We start from the raw sequence: 25,304 nt of genomic DNA on the forward strand, positions 1-25,304 counted from the left end.
GCAGGAGGCGCGACGGCGGCGCCCCCTGCTAAGCGGCCCAACAAGCACCCGGCGCCCATGCAGCGGCCGTCGCGCGAGCAGTACGCCGCCATGTGCGCGCGCGCGCAGGCCACCGGCCAACCGCTGCCCGCACACGTTTTCGCACATGTAAGTCTTTTTAGAGATTCTATTACTAAGCCTGCGCTGTCGGTCCGTCCGTCCGTCTGTCTGTCAGTGGGCTGTATCTCGTAAACCGTTATAGGTAGAGAGTAGAAATTTTCACAGAATGTGTACAGTACGCGGCCAAAAGTGATGTACAACGGCCTTTAGAATAACGTCTCGGCTTTGTAGAGCGTTGTCTCTGGCACTCATACCTATATGACGTTTTGTCGGTCTCAACAACAGGGTAAACGCTCTGCAAACCTGCTATCTCCTTCTAATGGTCGATGTACAATACTTTCTAATGCTGTTCCAACAACAAATGATAAAATTTTCAAAATAGACGCCATGAAAATTAAAAAAAATAAAGTGTTATTTCTTGTATGATGGTACGGAACCCTTTGTGTGCGAATCCGACTCGCACTTGACTGGTTTTATTTTATATTGCAAAACTAGTTTATTCGCCAGGATTCACTCGGATGGATCTTGTCAGATTGCCAGATTAGCTATCCCAGTAGTTTTTATTTCATCAAATGAAACATTAACAATTATTCATGGTAATTAATGGTAAATAATATTGAAGTTTAGTTTGAAACCTGATTACTTAGAAGATAATACAAATGTTTTAATTTTTTGTACCTACTTAATCCAAATGTTTATTTTTGTTGGAGCAGGTAAACGGCAAACCGACAAACTTGACCGGGCGCGGCGGTCGGCGCCACGTCATTTCATGGATGGACGCTCCCGACGACCTCTACTTCAGAGCCACAGAGGCTGCCAAGTAGGTTTTTGACTTTGGGCTATATATTAATCGACAATAATTATACTTTTTAATCAACTACCTATACAATTAATGTATTATTTTGATTAGTTAGTTTCAATCAACCCTTGAAAGTTAGACTTGTTACGCGCTTCTCTATACAAACACCGATTGTTCTTTTATCTGTTGTTCTAGATCTAAAATAAAAAGCCAGATATCGATTTATGTTTCCATTATCTATGTCTGAAAATAATAGTTAAAATTATATTCATTTTGAAAGTTATGGCATGACTTTATGGCTCTTGAAACATGTTTACTTTAGGCCAAACTTTGAGGCTCCTTTGTGTGTAAATAAACTATGTTTCGCTAACATTGTATAGGTCGATGTACATTATTTTCTGCCGCGCACTGTAAACAGAAGTTTCAGTTGGAGTTGTGTTGCAGGGCCGCGCGGCGGACGCTGAGCGGCGGCGAGCTGCGGCGCGGCGCGCGCGCGCCGTGGCGGGCGCTGCGCGGCGCGGCGGGCGCGGGCGCCAAGGTGGCGGCGGGCGCGGCGCCGCTGCAGCTGGTGATCCTGGACTGACAGGAGCCGCGCCCGCCGCCGCCGCACCCCTACACCATGGAGGCGCTGCTCGGCTGAGCTGCGCCGCTGTATATTGCCGTGTACAGAGCCCGAGGCCCCGCCCCGAACGCGAGATTGTATTTTTGGTAATCGAATCGCCGACGACGGATTCTGTAGATAATATTTTAAACTATATTGTTCTTATGTGGTTTGATCTGGCGATGAGCGAATAATGTATTTGATACATAAAACGATATGTAAGTCTATTTCATTCGGAGATTCATTGTAGGATAATTTACAATTTTTTTCATAAATAAAGCACAAATTGGAATACTGCGTATTTTATTTCTGTGTATGTCTTTTATTCATCCACCTTTCTTACTAAAGCCTGGAATCGACTTGAGGCGCGCCGAATCGAACCAAAACGCGTTGATTGAAATGACACTCGATTCGGTGCGTCGCTATGCTTTCTATAATATTCCTTGCAGAAAATAACTATTATTTTCAAAGCCCTGTCTATTTATAAATAAATAAATAAAACGTTTATTTTTCAATCATCTAGTTACACACATACATGGGTTTGATCTTGAACAATTTGTGTGCTTAATATTAAGAATGTTACAAGATCAAGAACTGGCTATCCTAGCTAGATTTTTAGATCTGTGTTATTTACTTCAGAGATTTTTATATAACCAAACTTTGTTAGCAATAAAGTGCAAACGGACTTATGCTGCGCTGCGCAACGCGACGCGGCATGTCAAATATAGTTTATATGGAGCAAGGCTCTGTCGAGTCGCGTCCCGCCGGGCAGTGCAGCGTAAGTGCGATTGGACCATTAAAATAAAACGACGTATTTTAAAAAGTTATATTTATTCGAGTACATAACTACATCTTAATATAAATGGATAATAACTATTATTCCGCAAGATAAATATGTTTTAAGTTGATTTTAAGACACCTGCGTCGTCACATAACACTTTATACGAAAAGCGCTATCACAATGATGATTACAAAATAAATGATTGCATAGAAAAATATTTATATTTGCAACAACAGCGGCACACTCGCGGGACGAAACTGAGATAATTAATTTTCCAAGAACTCCTACATAAATACAATAAAAATATATTTTCAATGGCACATGTGTGTACTTTTTGTTGTAGTTTTTATAATATCTCTCAGATGCATTACACTGGAGACACTCATAAAGTCATAACTCATAACGTGTGACCACCTACACAACAATATACTACCTAATACCAATATAGTGCGCGCAAAACAAGTAGCCCACTCTGAACACGAGGCGTATGACTGCACATTGTACATAAACAGATCTTGGTTCAGGTTGCAACTTCAGATTGGACTACTTGTTTGGGTGCATACTATACCTGACGTGATATGTTGTCAGATGAAGGTAGTCTTTCTGAGCACGACACAACAAGATACGACCATTTGATTTGCCTCAACACTCGCGGCGCGGCGTTTCAACATCTCTCTAAACTAAACTAATTTAACAGGTCTAAATCTAGTGCTTTCCTTTTCCGCAAGCAGCATTATGAAAGGGATAGCAATAGATTTAGACGTGATATTTTAGTTTAGTTTAGAGATTGTGTACAAAAGAATTAGCCACATTGTTATACTACCTAAACACAATCCAATACCAATAACCTTTTGTCTCATTTTGTAGTTTTAGTGATTTAGTATTTTTCAAACCCACAATGTATAGCGTGCAAAACTCGGGTCTAAAACCCCGTCTACGACGCGGCATTGACTCCGAGTGGCCTACTTCCGAAACGTTCGTTGACCTCTAGCGTCAGTCAGATGTTTTATTTGCAATATATCGTGGAATTTTATTTTTTCGCGGTTTCATATCACTGATCATCAGTAATATCACCTGTCTTCGTTTTTGCCAGCGTTCTGGTTACACCATTTATATGCTTAGTGCATTATCGTAATTAGTTTTATAAGTGTCTCATGTACATATTATATAGGACTTTATAAATTATACAAGGAGACTTAAATAAATAGATTAAATCTAAATAGATTACAAATGTTACAAATTATTTGAAACAACTTAATTGCAAAACTCAATGATTTATTCAAACCTTGGCTGTATCACGTTTGGTCGATATAAAAAATACAGCAAAAATGTATTAGACAAAAATACAACTCAATTCTTGTTCTCTTATTATGGTCCATAACTCACTACGATTCGTCACCAAGTACGATATAGCAGGCAAACGCATAAATATTGTGGTTTGGACAATTTAATTTATAAATATGTAGTATATAATTTGCAGAAGGTACATAATATATACCATCATCTATTTCAGTGACTATATTTCTTATAAATTAATATAATAGGTTAAAAACTTATTTTAATTAACCTAATGTAATTCTATTAGATTCACGAGGATTTGAATTTTATCAAATCTATTATAGATTTAATCTAATACAATATATTAAATAACCATGTCTATGCAACGCTACTAACTCCAACAATAAAAAGAAGCGCAGCCGAGACATATAGTACGCGACAGGTCGACATGCCAATTGGGGAGGTAACGCCTCGCACATCCGCACAGCCGTCGCGCTAACCTAGTGCGGGCGAGCGCGGGTGTGCCGAGTATCCCCCCAACTCATACCCCGATTGTCATCCCAACCTGACACGGACTATAGGTACAGGTTAAATGTTGACAAATTAAAAATGTCAGTTCCATCCCAGTGATAACATTGATATAAGTTGTTCCCTTACTTTACTCAAGAGTTTAATTGAGCAGGTTCTGTTACAGCTACATTTACACTAAGTCAACTTTGTTGGCGGACAACGCTCGATACAATAGGCCTCTCCGATTACAACACTTATTTTTTTACACAATTCCATAAACGATTAAAAATTAGTTCAGAATTCAGTCCCTTACCATTCGTTTAACTGTCCTTATATTACATAACCCCATACTATAATTGCAGTTGCACTAGCTCTACGTTATAATCTCAAAGCCTTTCGATCGCGCGGCCCCGCGCGAGGCCGCGGTGTCGGGCTCCACGTAACCTACCGCGAGACTCCGAGTCGCCCTGCTCGCCGTAAATACTCGATACAAAAATACTGTACAATTACAATAACTATTCATTATTCGAAGGTAATAAACTCTCGCCGAAGTGAATCGTACGCCGCGGACGCGGGCCCGCTCTCCTCGACAACACACCATTCACAAATTATATACAATGTCTTTTAATATACATGTTACATAAACACACATACAAATTTGATCCCAAAAACTGTAGTCTTTACCTCGTTTATTTTCTAAATTAAATAATGAGATCGAGATATAACATCATTATTGAATTTTGCTGGATATGGACCCAAATATTTTCTCCACCTAATTTATGAATATATCAAAACTGGGTACGAACAATCGTGAAATCGTTGAAATGGCAGTATCCTATTATAGTTACTTTTTATTATAAAAAACCAGGAAATTTTTATCAGGTAATACTTTTCATTCATAAATATGTTCATATCTTCATTTATTTCAAGGCACTGTTCGTTAACAATCGATAACTGTGTTTTTGTTTCCATTAGATCTTAGCAAGCTTACTCTAAAATAATAGCCAATATTAAAATATTTAATTTGCAGCTCAAACAGCTCGTATGAAAATACACGCATGGCTCTACATACATACACTCTATACGAAAATAATATTTCAGTATATTATACAAAAACTTTGTAAATAGATTTTCTGACAATCAGATACGCCGGAAAATCACGATTCATACAAAAATATCGTTCTTTATAGCTATAACCGTTAGCGGCAGGTGGGATGCGATTTTTGGACTCAATGTGCCAATCGATCGACGACAGTGGAATGTTTGCAGCACACAGTTTGTATAAAAATATAAAAATCGATATTGCAATTTCATTTATACTTTAATTAATTAATCTAAGTCTTTATTTACTTTTGTAAAAATACCTTTACGCATAAGTTTATGTAACAAATCGACACGACTCTCCACACGGCACGTTCGACGCGCGTGTCATCGGTCAGCGTGCTCAGTACTCAGTCTCACGAAACGGGAAGGACGCCCCGCGCCAGCGCCGGCTTCGATCACTTCAGTGTTTCGATAAATTCAATGGCAAATCTGGAACGATACAAAGCAGTTGTAATAAAAGTACAATAAATATTGCATATAGCTATAAAACCAGAATTGTATTTATTTTTATAGTTATGATCCCTGAAACATCTCTATTTTAAGCCAAATTTTGAGGCAACTTCCTATGTAAATAAACCACGTAAGAAACTATAAAATTTTACTAGATAATAATTTCAAATGTCTTTAATATGTTAAAAAAATTTAATTAACTAGCTGATCCGACGAACTTCGTACCGCCTAATTTTTTAAATTTCTCTCTCCGTAAGAACCATCCTCGTACTTCAAGGAATATTATTTAAAAAAAACCGGCCAAGTGCGAATCACACTCGCACAGAGGGTTCCGTAGTACAATCGTATTTTATCGACATTTTGCACGATAAATCAAAAACTACTTACTAGATCTCGTTTAAACCAATTTTCGGAGCAAGTTTGTATGGTAATGTACATCATATATTTTTTTAGTTTTATCATTTTCTTAAATTTAGAAGTTACAGGGGACCACACACACACATATTTTACCACTTTGGAAGTGTCTCTCGCGCAAACTAATCAGTTTAGAAAAAAATGATATTAGAAACCTCAATATCATTCTTGAAGACCTATCCATAGATACCCCACCCCACCCACACATATGGGTTTGATGAAAAAAATATTTTGAGTTTCAGTTCTAAGTATGGGGAACCCCAAAATTTATTGTTTTTTTTTCTATTTTTGTGTAAAAATCTTAATGCGGTTCACAGAATACATCTACTTACCAAGTTTCAACAGTATAGCTCTTATAGTTTCGGAAAAAAGTGGCTGTGACATACGGACGGACAGACAGACATGACGAATCTATAAGGGTTCCGTTTTCGGCTACGGAACCCTAAAAAGAATTAGCGGAATCGGTTCAGCTGTTCTGGAGATTTGCAATCAGCAACACATTTAACGATTCATTTTTATATAGGTATAGAGATTTGCAAAAATTAATACCATATGTTGATTCGCGTTGTTCACACATCACGCATCTCTTGAGTTGGTTTATATTCCGCCCGTAGACGTTGACTTGGAGCGCCCATGCACAGGACTTTCAATACTTTGTCAGACTTGTGCTAGTGTATAACATGATAGTGTTGAATGTACCTGAAGTGGGTTCGTCCTTGGGTATGTGGTCGGTGAGCAGCGGGTGCGGCGGGTGCGGCAGCGGCGCCCAGGGCCCGGGCGGCGCGCCGGGCGCCAGCGCGTAGTGCATCCACAGCGGCGGCGCGGCGCGGTACACGTGCGGCACGTAGCCGTAGCCGTACACGTACTGCGCGCCGCCCGCCGCCCACTCGTCGCGCCGCGCGTAGGCCGGCGCGGGCGCGGGCCAGGCGCGCGCGCCGTACGGCGACGCGGGCGACGCGTACGCGCGGAACGCGGGCGCGGCGCCGGGCTGCGGCGGCGTGGGCGAGTCGCGCGCCGCGCCGCGCCCCGGCGAGCCCAGCGCCAGCGCCGAGTAGCGGTAGCGGTAGCCGTCGGGGCTGGGGCTGAGGTCGGGCGACGCGAGGCTGGCCGGCGACTCCGTCTTGAGCGAGGGCGGCTGAGAGTGCGGCGAGCGCTTGGGCTCGGGCGAGCGGCGCGCGTCGTCGGGCATGCTGAGCAGCGAGTGGATGCTGTAGCTGCTCACGTGCTTGGCGGGCGCGTCCCTGCGAGGCGCGGCGCCGTTGGGCGCGCGCGCCGAGTGGCTGGGCCCGGGCGACGGCGGGTAGGAGGCCGTGCTGAGCGCGGGCACGGTCTTGGCGCGCCGCTTGCTGGCCTGGTCCTCGAGGCTGACGCGCTCCATCTCGCGCAGGATGCGCTTGCGCGGCGACACCATGGCGTGCTCCTGGCGGCAGCTGGCGAGCTTCGCGTTCACGAGCACGGGCAGCGTCGCGATCTTCTCGCGCAGCCTGTCTATCGTCCGGTTCAATTCTTTCCGCCCGACCGGCGGTTTCGTTTTCTTGTACACCCTTAACTTATGATACTGATATGGTTTCTTGAGTTTCATATGATAATATTTCTCGCGATCGTAGTCCATCCACCGCTCGTCGTCGGCGGTCGGCGGCGCGTCAACGACGTCCTCGCCGGGCGCGGCGTCGCCGTTGCGGCGCTCGCACAAGCCGTTGGGCTTGCGAAAGGCGCCGTTGAGCAGGCCGGGCAGCGGGTGCGGCGCAGAGTCGAAGGGGCGCCGCCGCTTGCGCCGCGTGGCCTGGCGGATGTGCGCAGCGGTGAGCGCGCTGGGGCGGCAGTAGTAAAGCTGCAGCTGCGCGGCGATGTTGCGGCGCGGCGCGGGCTGCTTCCACGCGTGGTCGCGGTGCGAGGCGCTGGGCGACGAGTGCAGCGACGAGTTGTCGTCGGACAGCGACAGCGAGGCGCAGGGCGGCGCGGCGTGCGGCGGCGTAGGAGGCGCGGCGGCGGGCGGCCAGAACGTCTTGCGCGGCACTGACACCCAGCCCGCGCGCTCGCCCTCGCGCGCGCTGCCTCGCACCAACTCCAATATGAACTTTCCATCTGGAAAATATTTAAATCTCCTTGTTATAAAATTTTAACACACTTAAACTTACTTTGTAATTTCAATTTTCTTAAGATTAATAAATTGTCGTCCATATGATAATAACTAACATTATTATCCAACACCTTATTTATTTACTCAAGAATCACTGTACACACTTATATCAATAGTAGCTAATGTCCGCGACTTCATCCTCGTATGTTTCGGCTTTTTAAACATCCCGCGGAACTTTGACTTTTATAGGAGAAAAGTAGCCTGTGTAATGGCATAGGACACTTTTTTCTACCGGGGAACGTCCCGGGATGCGATGATTCTGTAGGTACCAAATTTCGTCGTTCGGTTGAACGGATGGGCCATGAAAAGCTAGCAGACAGACACATAGACACACTGTCGCATTTATAATATACAATAATTTGTATTGCTAGCAGTTGCACGCGACTTCGTCCGCGAAAATTTGTTTTCTCATCATCATCATCATCATCATCATCATCATCATCATCATCAACCGATAGACGTCCACAGCTGGACATAGGTCTCTTGTAGGGACTGCCGCATGCCACGGTCTTGCGCCGCCTGAATCCAGCGGCTCCCTGCAACTCGTCTGATGTCGTCCGCCCACCTAGTGAAGGGACTTCCTCTGCACCTTGTGGCAATGGACAGGGCACGTAGTTTTGTAAAACCGATAGGCGTTGGGGTCCCAAGGTGCTGGAATGGCGACCTCACACAAGATTACAGCGTTGGATGACCTCCCACTAGGTGGTTTTTCATATCTCTAACTTCAAAAACATAGGACTTTGATATAAACTTCCAACCCCTTTTTAACCCATTTAGGGGTGCAATTTCGAAAAATCCTTTCTTAGTGGATACCTACTCTTTACGATTCATGTCTCTAGGACCAGTGGTTTAGGTTGATAGATATAATTCATTCAGTCAGTCAGAACTTTGAATTTTATATATAAAGATTTTCTCTGTTGATAACTTGAATATTCTAGGTACTGTACAATAATGTAAGTAGGTATATACTAGTATACACCAACTGAAGATAGCTAACACATGCTGCATAAGACATTTAATAATCTGACCAATGAGCTTCATCACGTCTTTTTAATCTGTTTAGGATGCAGCGGTCAGCAACTAACCTATGTATTGTATATAGGTCTTCATACATACTACCTAGTACCTACCTCATCAACATTATATTTGAAGAGCTGGTGGAACAAAATGGCTCTCAAGTAAAATTTTATTGGAACAAAAAATTGAATGAAAACTGTTTCGACGAAATTTTATCGTAATTGTACTGTTTCGACGAACTTTGGACTAAATTTTAGCAGTTTAATCATAAATCATAATATGGCATATTATATTATGGTCACGTTTACGAATAACGTCGCGTGCATCGTCGCGTGTTCTGCGCGTGCGCGACGCCGTGTGCTTCGCCGCGTGCTACGAAAGTTAACAAGCAAACGCTTCTGCATAAACGCTCTCATACTTGGCCATGGCCAAACATATGACCAAGAGCGTAAACAGCGCGACGGGATGCACCACGCGACGCGAATGCGCCGCGTCTCCAGTAAGACCCCTTAGTTTCGTTTGGCTTCGCTCCCAATGTGGCTTCGCTTTACGCCACGGCGCGCCGTTTTGCTTAGAAATTAATTCAAATTTGAATTCAGTGATCGAAATTATGAACTTTGGGCTCAATTTTAGTACAGTTTTACAAAGCAATTCAGTCAGCAAAAAGTCTGGATGAAAAAAGAAAAGAAAAAAATATTTTGATCAGAGGAGTAATTACACCAGCTCCTACATTTAATGTACAGCTATTAAACTTACACTTGCCCCTAATGTTTGTTTATAAAATAGTAGAATGTGCTTACACAGGTCAAGCTGTACATTCTCATTATAGTTAATAGTTAACAATAATGTTTACTCAGGGGCTATCACTTCATAGTTTATGTAATGTTTTGTATGTGTAATTGTGTACATGTAACTTTCCTTTTGTAAAGCTGCTAGTTACTTTGTATCATCATTACCTAATGTTGTGATGATGCCCTAAGAGGCCTTGATAAGTTAACATTATTCTAGAATTGGAAAAGTACTGATATTAAGTAGGCATATGAAAATTATAAATGTAATATATACCACTATTTCAATTCTGAAATTAAAAACCGGCCAAGTGCGAGTCAGACTCGCGCACCGAGGGTTTCATACTCGCGGGTATTTTTTTTTGACATTTTGCACGATAAATCAAAAACTATTATTAACTACTATAAAGATCTCTTTTAGAATATACAGCCCTTTCATATGATACCCTACTTGGTAAAGCTATCTTACTTTGAAAATCGAAAATACTAATTATTTGTTAATCAATAATTAAAATAAATCTTTAAACAAAAATTTAGTTTTTTGTGTGGTGTAACCACTAATGCACGGTTTTTCAGATTTGTTGCTTTACTCGTGCTATAAGACCTAACTACCTGCCAAATTTCATGATTCTAGGTTAACGGAAAGTACCGTATAAGTTTTCGTGACAGATACGAAAGACAGACAGACGGGCAACAAAGTCCTATGAGGATTTCTTTTTTCCTTTTGAGGTACGGAACCCTAACAGAATTATTCTATTTAAGTTACAACCATGCTTTCTAAACAAGACTAGAGTTATAAAATCCATACCTACTATTTAACCTATTTTAACATTTACAACACAGAGGAGGTAGCTTGCATTTCACGGAAGGACATAGGCTACTTTTACTTACTTTATCCCGGAAAAGTAAAGAGTTCCCACAGGATTTTTAAAAAACCTAAATACACGCGGACGAAGTCGCAGGCATTATCTAGTTATTAATAGTATTTTGATATAAAAATATTAGAAAAACTATTAATTACATAATGTTTTTATTGGAACAGGATCTTGCTTGCTGTGTCTATGTAAGTGTATATTATATACTATGTAAATTTAATTATCACAGCTATTTATTTATGCACATCTTCTTACACCAATACGCTTTTAAAAACAAGTGCTCAAGTGTGTATAATATACCTACTTAATTTATATAGTTAATATTATTCACAGAGTCAGGAAGTGATCTAAATGGCTAACGTACAAAGTTTCTGGGGCCTGTTTTGTAAATGCCTAATGTTTATCTATTCAGTAATATTAAACGATTTTAAATACATAGCTGATGTGTTTTTTAGGGTTCCGTACCTCAAAAGGAAAAACGGAACCCATATAATAGGATCACTTTGTTGTCTGTCTGTCTGTCAAGAAACCTACAGGGTACTTCCCGTTGACCTAGAATCATGTATTTTGGCAGGTAGGTAGGTCTTATAGCAGACATTAGGGGCAAAATCTGAAAACCGCGAATTTGTGATTACATCACACAAAAAAAAATTAAATTGTGGTCATGAACTAAAAATTAGTATTTTCATTTTCGAAGTAAGATAAACTATATCAAGTGGTGTATCATATGAAAAGGCTTCACCTGTGCATTCTATAGCAATTTTTATTTATTTTTATGCATCTTAGTTTTTGAATTATCGTGCAAAAAGCCTGACTCGCACTTGGCCGATTTTTTTTATTCAGATACAATTACGCTCTTGATTGCAATCTCACATGGTGGTAAATAATGATACAATCTAAGATGGAAGGGAGCTAGCCTGGAAGAGGTATGGCAGTTTTTTATTAAACACTAGCTGATGCCGGCGACTTCGTACGCGTGGATTTAGGTTTGTTAAAAATCCCGTGGAAACTTTGATTTTCCGGGATAAAAAGTAGGCTATGTCACTCTCCAGGTCTTTATCTATACCCATGCAAAAATCCCGTCAATCCATTACACTGTTGCGACGTGATTGAAGGACAAACCAACAAACCAACACACAAACACATTTTCGCATTTATAATAAGAGTACTGATATACCCCTACCCTTGGCCAGCATGGTAGACTATGGTTAAAACTTTCCCTTCCTTTCTGAGAAATTATTTATTTCCAAATTGTCCCAACTGGGAAGTGAATCTGAGACCTCCCACTTGAAGACCACTACACCAGAGAAGTTATTAAATGTATGATATATTATGTACCTTCTTTTCTAAGGGTACCTCAACCAAATCATCAGGAATAAAAATAAGCGAGGAAGGTACATTATATACAATCAAAAAGTGTAACTCAAACTGAATTTAATCATAATTCAGTTAGAAAAAGGTATTCCAAACCAGTAGTAGAGTCTCTAGTCTGGATTATTCAAAAGATTAGTAGTAGTAAGTAACAGTTAATCTTGAACAGTAAAGAAAAACATCGTGAGGAAACCAACATGCCTGAGAGTTCTCCATAATGTTCTCAAATAAGTGTGGAGTCTACCAATATGCACTTGGCCAGCGTGGCGGACTATGGCCAAAATCCTTCTCATTCTGTGCTAAGTAGTCGGCCGGCGATGGGTTGATCATGAATCTTAGTAGTAAGTGCTGGATCTAAAACCTTTACAGAGTTACCACAAAAACTGTAGGTGCATGTATGTATGTTCATACATGAAGTATGTGAAACATGTTTAACACCTGTTTAAACCGTGCATAAAGTTTTTATGCTAAATAAGTAAGTTTTCTTCTTATTAGTTTAAACTATTCAGATAGTGTAATAAAAGTGAATGAAAATATTATTGAGTTGTGTACCCACTATAGTTAAGAATAGTCAAGTCACTAACAACATTTGCAAATTCCATAATAGACAGAAATAAATTCAAACTAAATGTCATAAGTCACCATGCACTCTGTAATACCTAATATACGATTGCCTCACCCAATTGAATGTAAGCAATAAATGTATTCAAAAGCATACAATTTGTCTACTCAAGAAAATCTACATAGTACCTACCAACATAACAGATAAATCTGTGAGACTATTGAACATAGATCCTTTGGACTGGAGCAACTAACTATAGTATGCGACAGGTTGAAATGGCAATCGAGGAAGGAACATCTCATACACTCACACAGCTCCCGCGCTAACCAGATTGCAGACGTGCAGGTGTGCGGCGCGTCCCTCTGCCTCATACCATGATTGCCATTTCAATGACTACACTTACCTGTTATTCTCTGTTAATATTAAAGATTTTATTAAGCTACAAAATAATTATCATGTTTAATATGTGATTTGTAAAAGCTTTTTACTGAATTTCAGTAAAAGTAATGCCATTTATGAATATTTATATATATTTTTGTAACCTGTAGAACAAGATAATCTACTCTTAGCTAAAATTTGCAAAATTAATTAAGTATCATTATTAATTATTGTGCTGTAACTAGTTACAGGAAAAATTCAATGAACTAATAATAATTGACTTAGTTAATGCTAATAGAAACCAATTGTAATACTTGGACTACATTTTTCATTGCACCTAAGTTAGTTCGAGTTATAAAATGTAATAGTTAGTACTAAAATAATCAAGATATCAAATTATTTTTATACTAATGCTTGTATCTAATTAGGCAGAGTATAGAGCACAGTGATGTTTCCGCAAGGATGGCCTCAGCTCCTTGCAAAACACAACAATGGTAGAGGTTTGCAGACAATTACCAACTGCTCACTTAAATGTGGCTGTGCGCTTATCAGAGCATGAATGACTTTCTAGTTTTTCTTACTCCAGTAAATATACTCATATTATACTGCTATAATACCATTTGCTATTACACTATTGTATAATATATTCTATACATATTGTATATATAAACAATATCTGCACCAGATCCTTCTTTCCACGCACGTGCAAACTGTGGAACCAACTCCTATCAGCGGTGTTCCCACCAGATTACAACATGGGGTTATCGGCGGTTCCTCTGGTGCTGCAAATGTTCATGGGCGGCGGTAATCACTTAACATCAGGTGACCCGCCTGCTCGCTATATCTATTAATATATATTATATATATTCCATAATAGATGGAACATATTTTTACTCATATTTAAGTATTTTAGGGTTAGTATAAACAGGTTACAGTACCAACCATGAAACTTATTATATACAGAAGTCATAAAAATACTTACAAATAAACTATATGCAGATTATTTTGAGTAAAGAAAGTGTAATCATTTATTTACTTAGGTAGGTATATATAAAAGAAAAGGATACCTGATTTTATTTGCAAATATAAATAATCCATTCAAAGGTGAATAGCTGGTGAATAGTAAAAAATATAGATTAAATTATTCTATTTTGGTCTCAAACATTTTGGCATTGAAATGAAAGATTATTTTATAAACTTCCCTGCAAGCACAGAGTTTGCATAGATCAGGTAGAGATAAGTTTAGGCTTCATTGTCATCAAATTAAGTACTTTATGTGATAAACTTAGTAATTTTGAAATTAGTAAAACTAGGAACTAAAAACAGCAATCAAGTAATTTTATAAAAACTATACTGCTTAAAATAAAGTTTGTGCAGTTTATGAAAATATAGATTACCATCACCTTACTGCAATTAACAATTCAAATAACTTTTTAAATGGATATCAAAACAGGTAAAGACATTTTTAGGCTGTGTCCCCAGTAGGCAAACTGTTAGCGGCCGACTGAGTTTGCGGCGTACCGGTTTAGTACGCCCTTCCATATATTTGAAATGGAGTGTCCACAGATTGCTAGTTTTGCGCTCACTTTACGCAGTTTGCAGCGTTACGTGCGCCGTAGTGGCCGACTCACAGCAAAACCGGTTGCAGTCGGCGACGGCGATATGCTTGTTCGCCGGGCGTAGTGAGTCCGTTTGCCTCAAACTGTTCATGCGGACAGTTGGAAAGAAGCTATCGACGTGTTCGGACGTGTTTTTTTGCATCGCTTATCTAACTAATCTCTACGCACACACACCACAGAAAATCCAAGATGCCTTTTGATACGGAAAGGTTCATTACGGAAATACAAAATAGACCATGCATATGGAACTTGTCGAGTGAAGAATACAGCAACAGAGTATTAAAGCAGAGCGGTTGGAATGAAATCGCTGTTATTCTATACGATGATTGGCAAAACTTAGAAGAAAGCACTAAAGTAAAAAAAAGTAAGTTCCATTCTAATAAAATTATTATTTATTCAACAATATACTTGCATCACTCACTACATAAAATAAAGTATCATAATCACTACGTAGTATTTACGGCTTTACAAACTCCGTTACACCATTTCGTCCTGTAGCTACACCTTAAAAATACTTCTCTTGCCAGGGTAGTTTTCCTTCGTAAAGAAAATAGTTTTTAAAGTTATCTCTTGTTGTCTTTCCAGAATTTGATACAGTAATCATTTGGCTTCTTGTGCTTGTAAGAGTTGTTGAGGTACGTCGCGAAAGATGTGTATATTGTACTTGTTCCCTTGCTATGACAAAATTATGTAAAATACAAACAGCTTTTACGATAGCGATGGTTGTATTCACATTAGTAGCAATCGGTGTATGCAGAACTCTCCATTTGTTTGTTAGAATGCCGAATGCACATTCCACGCATCTCCTAGCCCGACTATGGCGATAATTATAAATTCGCTCTTCCTTATTTAAACTTTTATTAGGAAAAGGCCTCAAGATATGCTTTTGCAATCCAAATGCCTCATCTCCAAGAAACACGAAAGGCTGGGGCAATCCATTTGAATTAGGCAATTTAATAGAGTTAGGAATATTCAGAGACCCACGAGCCAATTTTTTGCCGAAAGCACTTTCTTTAAATATATTACTGTCAGCATTTCGTCCACAAGCACCAACATCAATAGCTATAAAAGAACAGTTTGCATCTGCTACGGCTAACAGAACAATTGAGAAGAACTTCTTATAATTAAAATAGTTAGATCCACTTTTTGGTGGTTTTCGAATACGGATATGCTTGCCATCGATAGATCCTATACAATTAGGATAGTTTGTTTTTTTATAATATCGTTTTGCTATTTCTAGCCACAGTTCTTCAGAAGGTTCCGGCATTTCCTGTGGCTGTAAAAGATCCCATATAATGCATGCAGTTTCATTTATTATTTTCGATACTGTCGATTTTCCAACAAGAAACTCTTGGGCAATTTTTCTGTAACTTAATCCAGTTGACAGGAATCTAGAAAGAATATGAAGTACCGGTTAATTTTGTTTCAGTAAAAGACCTACAAAAAAAATGGAAGGGGTTGCGCGACTATTACACCAGAGAAAAAAATAAGGATTCCTCACTCAAAAGCGGAAGTGGGGCACCAAAAAAACGTAAGACGCCATACTTGGATATGTTGCAGTTTTTGAATGTTTCTAGAGCTAGCAACCAGACATCTAGCAACATTAGCGCCGAGACGTCTAGCAACAGTAGCACTATGTATGATGAAAAAAAGAAAAAGATGACTGTGTTTCAGGAGGCACTACTTAAATCGATGGATAAAAATAGAGAATCCGACCCAGATATGAACTTTCTACTAAATATTTTACCGGAAATGAAGACAATGTCCCCAACCCAGAACTTTGAATTTCGGTTTGAAGTGATGAAACTTATTAAAAATATTAAATATAATGTACACAATAATTATGACGGTGCTTTGATGCAAACTGGGTGGACGAATGCCAATAACTACCCAGATCAGTACGGCTACACGAGTGGAAGCAGTACGCCAAATGTGCAAAACTATCCTTCAACCTCAAACAACTACAACCCAGTTGGAAGTAGCAGCATTCGAAGTCCTCGAAACAGTCCATCACATAGCTCTACAGGTTCTTCAGTGGAAGTAGAAGACATAGAAGCAATATTGCGAGGTGGTTCAGACCACATTGAGGATGACGAATGACTGGTTACCTACTCAATGTTACCATGCTAGTTCCTAATCCAATTTAATAAGACTGTAATTTGAAAAGTGATTGTTAAATTAAAAACTAGAATAATACTTATATTATAAATGCGAAAGTGACTGTATGTTTGTGGGTTTGTTTGTTTGTACCTCTATAGCGAGCCAACAACGCAGCCAATTGTCCTAAAATAGCATAGATATGTAAAATAGAACATGAGTGATTGATATTGTAGGCTACTTTTTATCCCGATATTTTCTACAGGATCGGGAGCAGCGGGACTTAAAATTTTATACGCGAGCGGAGCCGCCGGCCACCCCACTAGTAATTAAAATATTAAGTTGTCATTACATTCGTTGCTGATTTTTAATATTAAAATTTTTAAAATTCAAAAGCGTCAATTATTTACTTACCTCAAAGTTATAGTAAGCCGTTCTTCGGGACTTATTGTATCTCTTGTGATATTATTTTTAGCAATGTACTGGGTTATAGAGTTCAGCAATTCGTCAAATGTATGAGAAGTCATATTGAAATACTGGTAAAATTTTTCTGGATATTTCCTTAGTTCTGGGTAAAGAACATGAAATTGTCCAATGCTCAATCTTTTCTTGTTTAAAGGGTGAACCCAGTGCTTCTCTTTATCCTCTTTCAGTGCCTCTAAGATACCAATTACTTCAAAAATATCCATCGTCACCAACACAACCACTCCCTTCGTATAACAATAGTAAAGTGAAAATTCAGTCGGTCGACCTAAATAAGCGGCTAACTCATAAAAGTTTGCAGCTCACTCGAATTTCAGTTCGCCACAAATTTGCGGCTCACTCAGTCGGCCGCTAACAGTTTGCATACTGGGGACACAGCCGTAAACAATAAATTACCTATTTGATCTCTGCTTTTATCGTTTCAAGGCAATGTTCTTACAGACTACAGAGTCAGCTGCTGATATTATAACCCACTGACTGACATTTGATAAAAGAACTTGTAAGAGCTTTTGAATTAAACTTCTATTGTAGTTATTTGATGTTGTATAAGATTGTTATAGGATAGACTGACCTTTAAAAAACTTGAGCCTTCCACCCGTGGCAGCCTGAGCGGAGCTTTGCCCTGGGGGCTCGTCGTCGGCACCCTTGCCGCTGCTGTTACCATTCACACCATGTCTTCTGTCTACTTCTTCTGTCATTTTGGTACATGTTGTCAGAGTTGTGTGTGTTCCTTCCTGTATATGCATCTCATTTCTGCCCGCTCACTGAGCACACGAGCGACACTGTAGTCCGTATATTCTCGCCATTTTGCACCGAGATCCTACCGCTGCCCGACACAGACCACTCGCTGACTCGCATCGACATTCAATATTTCCGTCAGAGTCCTCATCCTATTAAGGACACCTGCGGGAAGCTCGCCTGGTACTCTCGTAAACACATTACCGACACGGGGACTACCGAATTCAGCCTCCACTGCGATTAATCCCCGCTGCTAGGATTCACGAGATCAGCACTGCCCGATTTACTACAAAACAAAACCGTGATGCCGGATTCCCGATTATAATCGGGCCCACGACACAACTCGATAAAAAGCTGTTCGTTTTTCAGTACATAGTTCATTCACACCCAGCATCCATTTTGATTCGTTCAAAATCCAAATAAAATCGTTCATTTTGGCCACAAATAATCTTGAAATGCGAATGCGTTCTTAATTGCGTTTTGTTATTGCTGTAATATTGGAATTTTAGTGGATAATAAAATTATGCACGTTGACAAACGTGGATTAAATAACTAGTTAATTAATATTATTCATTTGATTCAATCGAATTTTTTATTAGTTTTTTTTTTTTTAATAACTGTTAAATAGATAAATTAAATAAATAATAAAAGAGAATTGGACTCTTCACATGTTTGGTAAGGCACAACTAAATAAACGAGAGTGTAGTGGCCAAATAAAGGTCAGAATTCAGAGCCATTAAGACAGTTAAAAAAAATCTTGTCTATGAATTATGAATCGCAGACTTCAATACATTTTTGAAAGACCTTAAAGGACTGTTATCCAGGGCCGTAAAATAAATTAAAAAAAAAAAAAGACTTCAATACTACAATAGGTACAAACAATGTTATTGGTCTGTGCATAGAGTAAAGCCGCTACCTACCGCCCGCCACCGCAGGCCGCGTCTGTATGTGACAGGCCTTTACTATTTAGTAGATATTGATTTTCCTTATGTAAAAAGTACTCTGTGATATTGATTATTTACTCTTTGGTCGCTACAGCTGGATTTAATTAAAGGTAGTTATTTTATTTTTGCTTTTTATAAAATTAATGAACACAGAAACACGTTCGTTTTGTAGTTACTACACTACACTACATAGTCTCACAAGCCCACAGAAGATTTGTTAAACCTAATTGAAGCAGAAAATGCAGTGTTGTGTGCCTTTGTGCAAAAATACCTACTTCAGACTCCGCATCACTTCCTTATGTAAAAAGTACTCTGTGCTCCACATCACACTGGGAGGGGAAGGCGATTAGTTTTCATGGGTGAGCATATTTGAGTTGACTCGCAAGTCGTAGTCGTAGTCAAATTTCAAGTTCTCACTTTTCAAATTTCAGCATGTTAAAGTTTTTTGTGTTTATCAATTTCTGTCCTGACTGCTGGTTTGAGCAGTAATCAGTTAGTCACCATTAGTCACGCTGATGGTCATTGACATGGAAGGCCCGCAGCCCGCTTGCAGCAAAGCAAGAACTTTAGAAAGTTAGTTAGTTTAGAAGATATAAAAAGTGTGTGTACTAAGAATTACTAAGAATAAGCCAAATAAGAAAGATAGCCAATATGCAAATAATACTCGTATTTGGAATGCATCAAATCATCGGTCAGGTATGTTGTAATGACAGCATACCTGAGCGTTGATTGAACATATCAAAATAATTACGATATTTTGGGCTAACTTGGTAGACTGCGAAAAAGGTAGGTATTCAAGGTTCAAAAAAGGTGCATTAGAGCAATCAAAAACTTACTCTAAACAGATAGCTGAAAACCACATTTTGAAGAGCTGAAAATTCTTACTTATGGGACAGTTATGCCATCACATCCCATGGCAATCTATTTTTGTTTAAAAATCTAAATAATAGGTGGTACCTCTATAGATTAAAAGTTCAAGGGTCAGTGTAAACTTGAAATACTCCTCTAATCTCATTGGTGGTTAATCTGATTGGTGGATTTGGTATGTTTGTTTGTTTATGTAACATATGTGGTAATTTTCAGTTTTCCCAGTGAAGTGCATCTCCGAGCTGCTTGGCTCAGAGCCCTCGGCAAACAAGACAGTCACCTACCTGACTCTGCTGTGGTTTGCTCGCAGCATTTTCTAAATGACGAAATTTATGAAAAAGAAAATGGTGCAAGGAAAATTAGTACTGGTGCTATTCCTTCAACTGTGCAGGTAACTCATAATCTCATGGTTTATATAGTTAGTATAACACAAGTAACTATAATGCATAAATTTTGAGATTGCACTTGCCATATTTGCTCTATGTGTCAACTGTCATGTCAAAAGAACGGTATGCCCGGTATAACGGTAGATTGAGGACTAAAATTTAAAAATTGTTATTTCTTGTACAATGATATGGAACCCATCATATGTGAGTCCGACTCGCACTTGAACGGTTTTTTTTTTAATTTTTGTGTTTGTGGTTATTGAATTCAGAATTCAAATTTCTTTTGAATTTTTTTAAATCCTGACATGCCTGTTGTAGCATTGTATGGAAACAGTGATGTAAAAGTAACTAGTAGTATATTTACAGGTTTGCCTGATATGCCTAGACACTGACAGCAAGCTGTTCCTAATGAGTAAACACAAATTGGAAGGAGCATATGAGAAGTTAACCGGACATCCTGTAAGTTGTTAATTTATCATCTATAGTTTGTAGTCTTTACAAGGGACAAACAAGGATTATTTAAGAAATATTTAAATACAACAACACTTTATTGTTTCAGTTGCGTGATCAAGGAAACCTAAAACAAACGCTTTGCATACAATGTGCTCAGAGATTGATAAACTTCAGTAGATTCAAAGACAAGAGTTTGAGAGCCCGTGCACTGATGATGGACTTAGTTGAAAAACATGACATAGTGAGTACTTCATACATAAATTTGCATCGTTAAAACGGAATCCTTATAGTATCACCTTGTTGTCTGTCTATCTGTCTGTCTGTTAAGAAACCTACAGGTTACTTCCCGTTGACCTATAATCATGAAAGGTAGGTAGGTCTTATAGCTGACATTCGGGGAAAAATCTAGAAACTGAATTTGTGGTTACATTACACAAAAAATTAAATTGTGGTCATGAACTAATAATTAATATTTTTAACTTTCGAAGTGAGATAACTATATCAAGTGGGGTATTAATTTTTGTACCTCAAAACGAAAAAAAGGATCACTTGGTTGTCTGTATGTCTGTTAATTTCAATCAAAACCTATAGAGTACTTCCCATTGAGCTAGAATCATGAAATTTGGGAGGTATATTTATAGGTATGCAATATCTTATAGGCAGTAGCATGCAGGTCATAGAGGCATAAATGCACTGCTTACCCCAGTTGTAAGCTCAATGCATATTTTTCATTATGACCTGCTAGTAAACAGGTTCCTACCTAACTAATGCCTACCCTGGCTTCAAACCCTGTGCACGCCACTGCTTATAGGTATCAATATAAAGAGAAAAATTCGAAAACTGAATTTTTGTTTACATCACAAAATAATTAGGAAGTGTTTTTCTTGTGCCCTTTATAGATTTGTTATCCTTGTTCTGTACACATTGAATACTTAACTTGTATCTCAACAGATAACAAGACAACATATAGAAATGATAAACCACACAAAACTCCAACTGAAGAGTAATTTGGTGTTGACAACGCTAGGACCTGACCACTGCGACTTACACATAGAACACCCCTCCGAAGACAAACAGACAGAATTAAAGGAAACTGGGCACAGATTTGTAGTAAAAGTTGAAGGAAGTGATGATGATGAAGAGACTATGTGGGTTGATGTAGACGTGGATATGAAGAGTGAAGATTACATTAATATCCATGGTTTTGTTCAGGATCCGTTAAAGTATGAAGGTTGTCTCTTCCAATGTACACTTTGTTTGGAGGAATTTGTCCATGAACATGCGTACATGCAACATATGCGCATGCATCTCCGGGTGAGATAGTTTTCCACTATTACACAATTTCATCGACTTGTTACTAAGTTCATATATTTTCATATTATAGGATTCGCCATATTCGATCTATGCGTCTACTGTTATGTAGTAGTATAGTACGACAAGGCTCTTTTGGCACTTGAATGACATTGACAGGGGAGCCTAATTTAGGGAATTTTAGAAAATGTCGACATTGATAATTGAGTAAGTTTTATCTACTTTAAACTGAATGAGAAATTGGGAAAACTGTTGCTATTTCCAAATCAATTACCTACCCAAATACTATATTTACCTCATGCTATATACATAATATAACTATAAGATGCAAACACATTTATGGTGTATATATTATTAGGATATATGTTATGTATATGGAATTTTACTTTACTAATTCATGCTAATAGTGCCACAGGTGGGTTTTGAACCGGCGACCTTTCGGTTTTCAGTCCGCTCCTTTAACCGTTGAGCTATCGAGGCTCATTATGACGGTAGCGAGTCAGAGAGACAGTATATAGTCAGTCCTTTCTAAAAAATTTACGCATTCTAAAAGTTTAGTTTTTAAGTGTGGAAACCAGCCAAGAGTGAAGATGAAGCTTGTTTAGTTGTGGAAGGGTTCTCTCAAAATAGAAATTCATTTATTTCATGTAGGACAACTGGTACGTCTCTTTTGCTACGTGTTTGACTCTACCACCTGTTCCGAATGGAGATTCTAATGAGAAGAGCAGGCAAGAAACTCAGCAGTTGCTTATTTCAAATCAAAAAAGTTACCCCATGTAACAATACAACTACACCCTCTTGTGGGCAACTGAAAGCTCGGCCGGTTGCTTCTACGCAACTTTGTCACTAAGGAACTCATCAATTGTATTAATAAGTGTGTTTTACACAATATTTTTGTGTAAAGTTTTGTCTCAAACTCAAAAGACAGAAGTGTTATGAATATGTTTTTTGTTTGGCAGAGCGGTGGCGGTGACGGTGAATGTGACACGTCACAGTGCGAGCCTCGTGCAGCTGTGAGCTCCTCACACTCTTCACTTGTCGCTGAGAACAGGTCAGTATACGCGCCAGTACCTATTACTTTTAGTTCCTCTGACCTGCTATATGCAGTACAGCTACAAAAAAACCGGCCAAGTGCGAGTCAGGCTCGCACAACGAGGGTTCCGTACTACAGTCGTATTTTTTCGACATTTTGCACGATAATTCATCGTGCTAAATATGATTCGTAAAAACTATGCTCAAAAATAAATAAAAATCTGTTTTAGAATGCACAGGTGAAGCCCTTTTATATTATACCCCACTTGATATAGTTATAATACTTCGAAAATTGAAAATACTAATTTTTAGTTCATGACCACAATTTTTTTTGTGTGATGTAACCACAAATTCACGATTTTCAGATGTTTCTCCTAATGTCTGCTATAAGATCTACTTACCTGCCAAATTTCATGATTCTAGGTCAACGGGAAGTACCCTGTAGGTTTCTTGACAGACTGATAGACAGACAGACAGACAACAAAGTGATCCTATAAGGGTTCCGTTTTTCCTTTTGAGGTATGGAACCCTAAAAACAAAAAAAAAAGCTACATACATTGTGATATATTTCACAGGCAGGCAAAACCCGGCCTTTCCACACACGCCGCGACCGACGAGATCAGCGAGCCATCAACTGAAGAAGCTGATACCCACCACACACACAGTTCAGGGTACAAAGGACTAACAGATTGTTTGGTCAAACTATTTTCCCCAAGACGAGACGGATCGCTGACGACACCACAAGAAGCTGTTAGATCTTGTGTGAGTCAGGACATTGCCTTTAAAGATATCAGTTATCAGGCGACAAGTCCGAATGGAGGCCCCACTACAGAATATGCAGTCCACAGTGAAGAGAAAGTTACTGTATCAAGAACTGTGTACATTTGTGACTTTTGTCCAAGAATGTTTAAGCAAAAAAGTCTCCTAGCAAAACACATTCAGAGTCACATGTCACTCAATACATTTACTTGCAAGATTTGCCAATACCAACCTAAAGATAAAAAACATTTAAAGGTGCACATGAGAACTCACACTGGTGAAAAACCATTTTGTTGTAAATTATGCAATTATAAATGCTCCTATAATAGTCATTTAGTGGCGCACGTGAGAACTCACACTGGTGAAAAACCATTTTGCTGTAAATTATGTAAATATAAGAGCTCGCAGAATGGTTCTTTAGTGACGCACATGAGAACGCACACTGGTGAAAAACCATTTTGTTGTAAATTATGCAAATATAAATGTAACACAAGTACTGCTTTAGTGAGGCACATGAGAACTCACACTGGTGAAAAACCATATTATTGTCAGGTATGCAAATATAAAAGCAATGATAAAAGTGCTTTAGTGGTGCACATGAGAACTCACACTGGTGAAAAACCATATTCTTGCAAGATATGCAAATATAAAGGCTCCGAAAATAGACATTTAGTTAGGCACATGAGAACTCACACAGGTGAAAAACCATATTGTTGTGAATTATGTGAATTTAAAAGCTCGCATAATAGTTCTTTAGTGACGCACATGAGAACGCACACTGGTGAAAAACCATTTTGTTGTAAATTATGCACATATAAATGTACCGTAAGTACTGCTTTAGCGAAACATATGAGAACTCACACTGGTGAAAAACCATTTTGTTGTAAATTATGCAAATATAAAAGCTCCAGTAGTAGTGGATTAGTGGTGCACATGAGAACTCACACCGGTGAAAAACCGTATTCTTGCGAATTATGCGAAAGTAAGTTCATATCAAATCGTCATTTAGTGAAGCACATGATTACTCACACTGGTGAAAAACCATATCCTTGCGAATTATGCGAAAGTAAGTTCGTATCAAAGAGTAATTTAATGAGGCATATGAGAGCTCACTAAAGCACTTGCACTTACTGCACAGGTCCGAGAAGATGGTAAGAGAACATTAAAGTCTAAGCCGGAAATAAAGCAATCGGCGGCCGAGTAATATACATATATTGGAAGCAGAGTCCTCTTAATCTAAACGAGGTCGTTAATTGCGATTTCGGCCGAGACTTGTATAGTACTTTTTCTCCCACTTGCTTGGAATTGCAGACAGACAGACAGGGGACTGTTATTGGGTCTTTACTGGCCGCACGCCAGCAATTTCCAAGAGGACTGTAATGGAAATTGCTGTTCATAGTGCTGACGAGGTGTGGAGTAGACTAAAATAAATAGTTTTTTAGGTTTTT

At 39.0% G+C, this 25,304-nt stretch overlaps 4 protein-coding genes, 1 long non-coding RNA gene and 1 pseudogene across 9 annotated transcripts in view; 4 read left to right on the forward strand and 2 right to left on the reverse strand.

Annotated features, from left to right (window-relative positions):
* Positions 1-1,805, forward strand: part of MTA1-like (metastasis associated 1-like) — a 93,126-nt gene extending 91,321 nt beyond the window's left edge. For all 3 annotated transcript variants that reach the window (XM_069504419.1, XM_034978305.2, XM_069504420.1), the window contains 3 exons: positions 5-147; positions 813-919; positions 1,343-1,805. In XM_069504419.1, coding sequence (XP_069360520.1) covers positions 5-147; positions 813-919; positions 1,343-1,481 — 389 coding nt within the window. In that variant the 3' untranslated portion in view covers positions 1,482-1,805. The remainder of the gene's footprint in view (positions 1-4; positions 148-812; positions 920-1,342) is intronic.
* A 508-nt stretch (positions 1,806-2,313) lies between these two features.
* Positions 2,314-18,627, reverse strand: H (transcriptional corepressor hairless). Its single transcript, XM_034977982.2, has 3 exons — positions 17,938-18,627; positions 6,736-8,121; positions 2,314-5,601 (listed from the first exon to the last, which is right to left on the reverse strand). Exons 1-3 carry the CDS (start codon positions 18,110-18,112, stop codon positions 5,573-5,575), a joined length of 1,590 nt encoding a protein of 529 aa, XP_034833873.1. The 5' UTR covers positions 18,113-18,627; the 3' UTR covers positions 2,314-5,572.
* Positions 14,639-17,663, forward strand: LOC138403559 (uncharacterized). The gene is made up of 2 exons (XR_011237809.1): positions 14,639-14,906; positions 17,210-17,663. It is a non-coding gene; the product is annotated as an uncharacterized lncRNA (long non-coding RNA).
* LOC117990539 (uncharacterized) lies at positions 14,902-17,663 on the forward strand. Its single transcript, XM_034977987.2, has 2 exons — positions 14,902-15,150; positions 16,216-17,663. The coding sequence occupies exons 1-2, from the start codon at positions 14,976-14,978 to the stop codon at positions 16,884-16,886; spliced, it is 846 nt and encodes a 281-aa protein (XP_034833878.1). The 5' UTR covers positions 14,902-14,975; the 3' UTR covers positions 16,887-17,663.
* Positions 15,521-17,572, reverse strand: LOC117990538 (uncharacterized; annotated as a pseudogene).
* Positions 18,628-19,032: 405 nt separating the features above from the next.
* LOC117990814 (zinc finger protein ZFP2-like) lies at positions 19,033-25,304 on the forward strand. 3 transcript variants are annotated; one of them, XM_069504491.1, is made up of 7 exons: positions 19,033-19,158; positions 20,132-20,306; positions 20,668-20,760; positions 20,861-20,995; positions 21,706-22,068; positions 23,025-23,116; positions 23,673-25,304. In XM_069504491.1, the coding sequence occupies exons 3-7, from the start codon at positions 20,710-20,712 to the stop codon at positions 24,970-24,972; spliced, it is 1,941 nt and encodes a 646-aa protein (XP_069360592.1). In that variant the 5' UTR covers positions 19,033-19,158; positions 20,132-20,306; positions 20,668-20,709; the 3' UTR covers positions 24,973-25,304. The 3 variants fall into 3 exon arrangements, with proteins under 3 accessions (XP_069360592.1, XP_069360593.1, XP_069360591.1); XM_069504492.1 differs by lacking the exon at positions 19,033-19,158 and adding an exon at positions 19,166-19,407 and having other exon boundaries at positions 20,657-20,760; XM_069504490.1 differs by lacking the exon at positions 19,033-19,158 and adding an exon at positions 19,166-19,407.

The sequence above is a fragment of the Maniola hyperantus genome, chromosome 18 (genome assembly GCF_902806685.2).
Source record: "Maniola hyperantus chromosome 18, iAphHyp1.2, whole genome shotgun sequence".
NCBI classification, from domain to species: domain Eukaryota; kingdom Metazoa; phylum Arthropoda; class Insecta; order Lepidoptera; family Nymphalidae; genus Maniola; species Maniola hyperantus.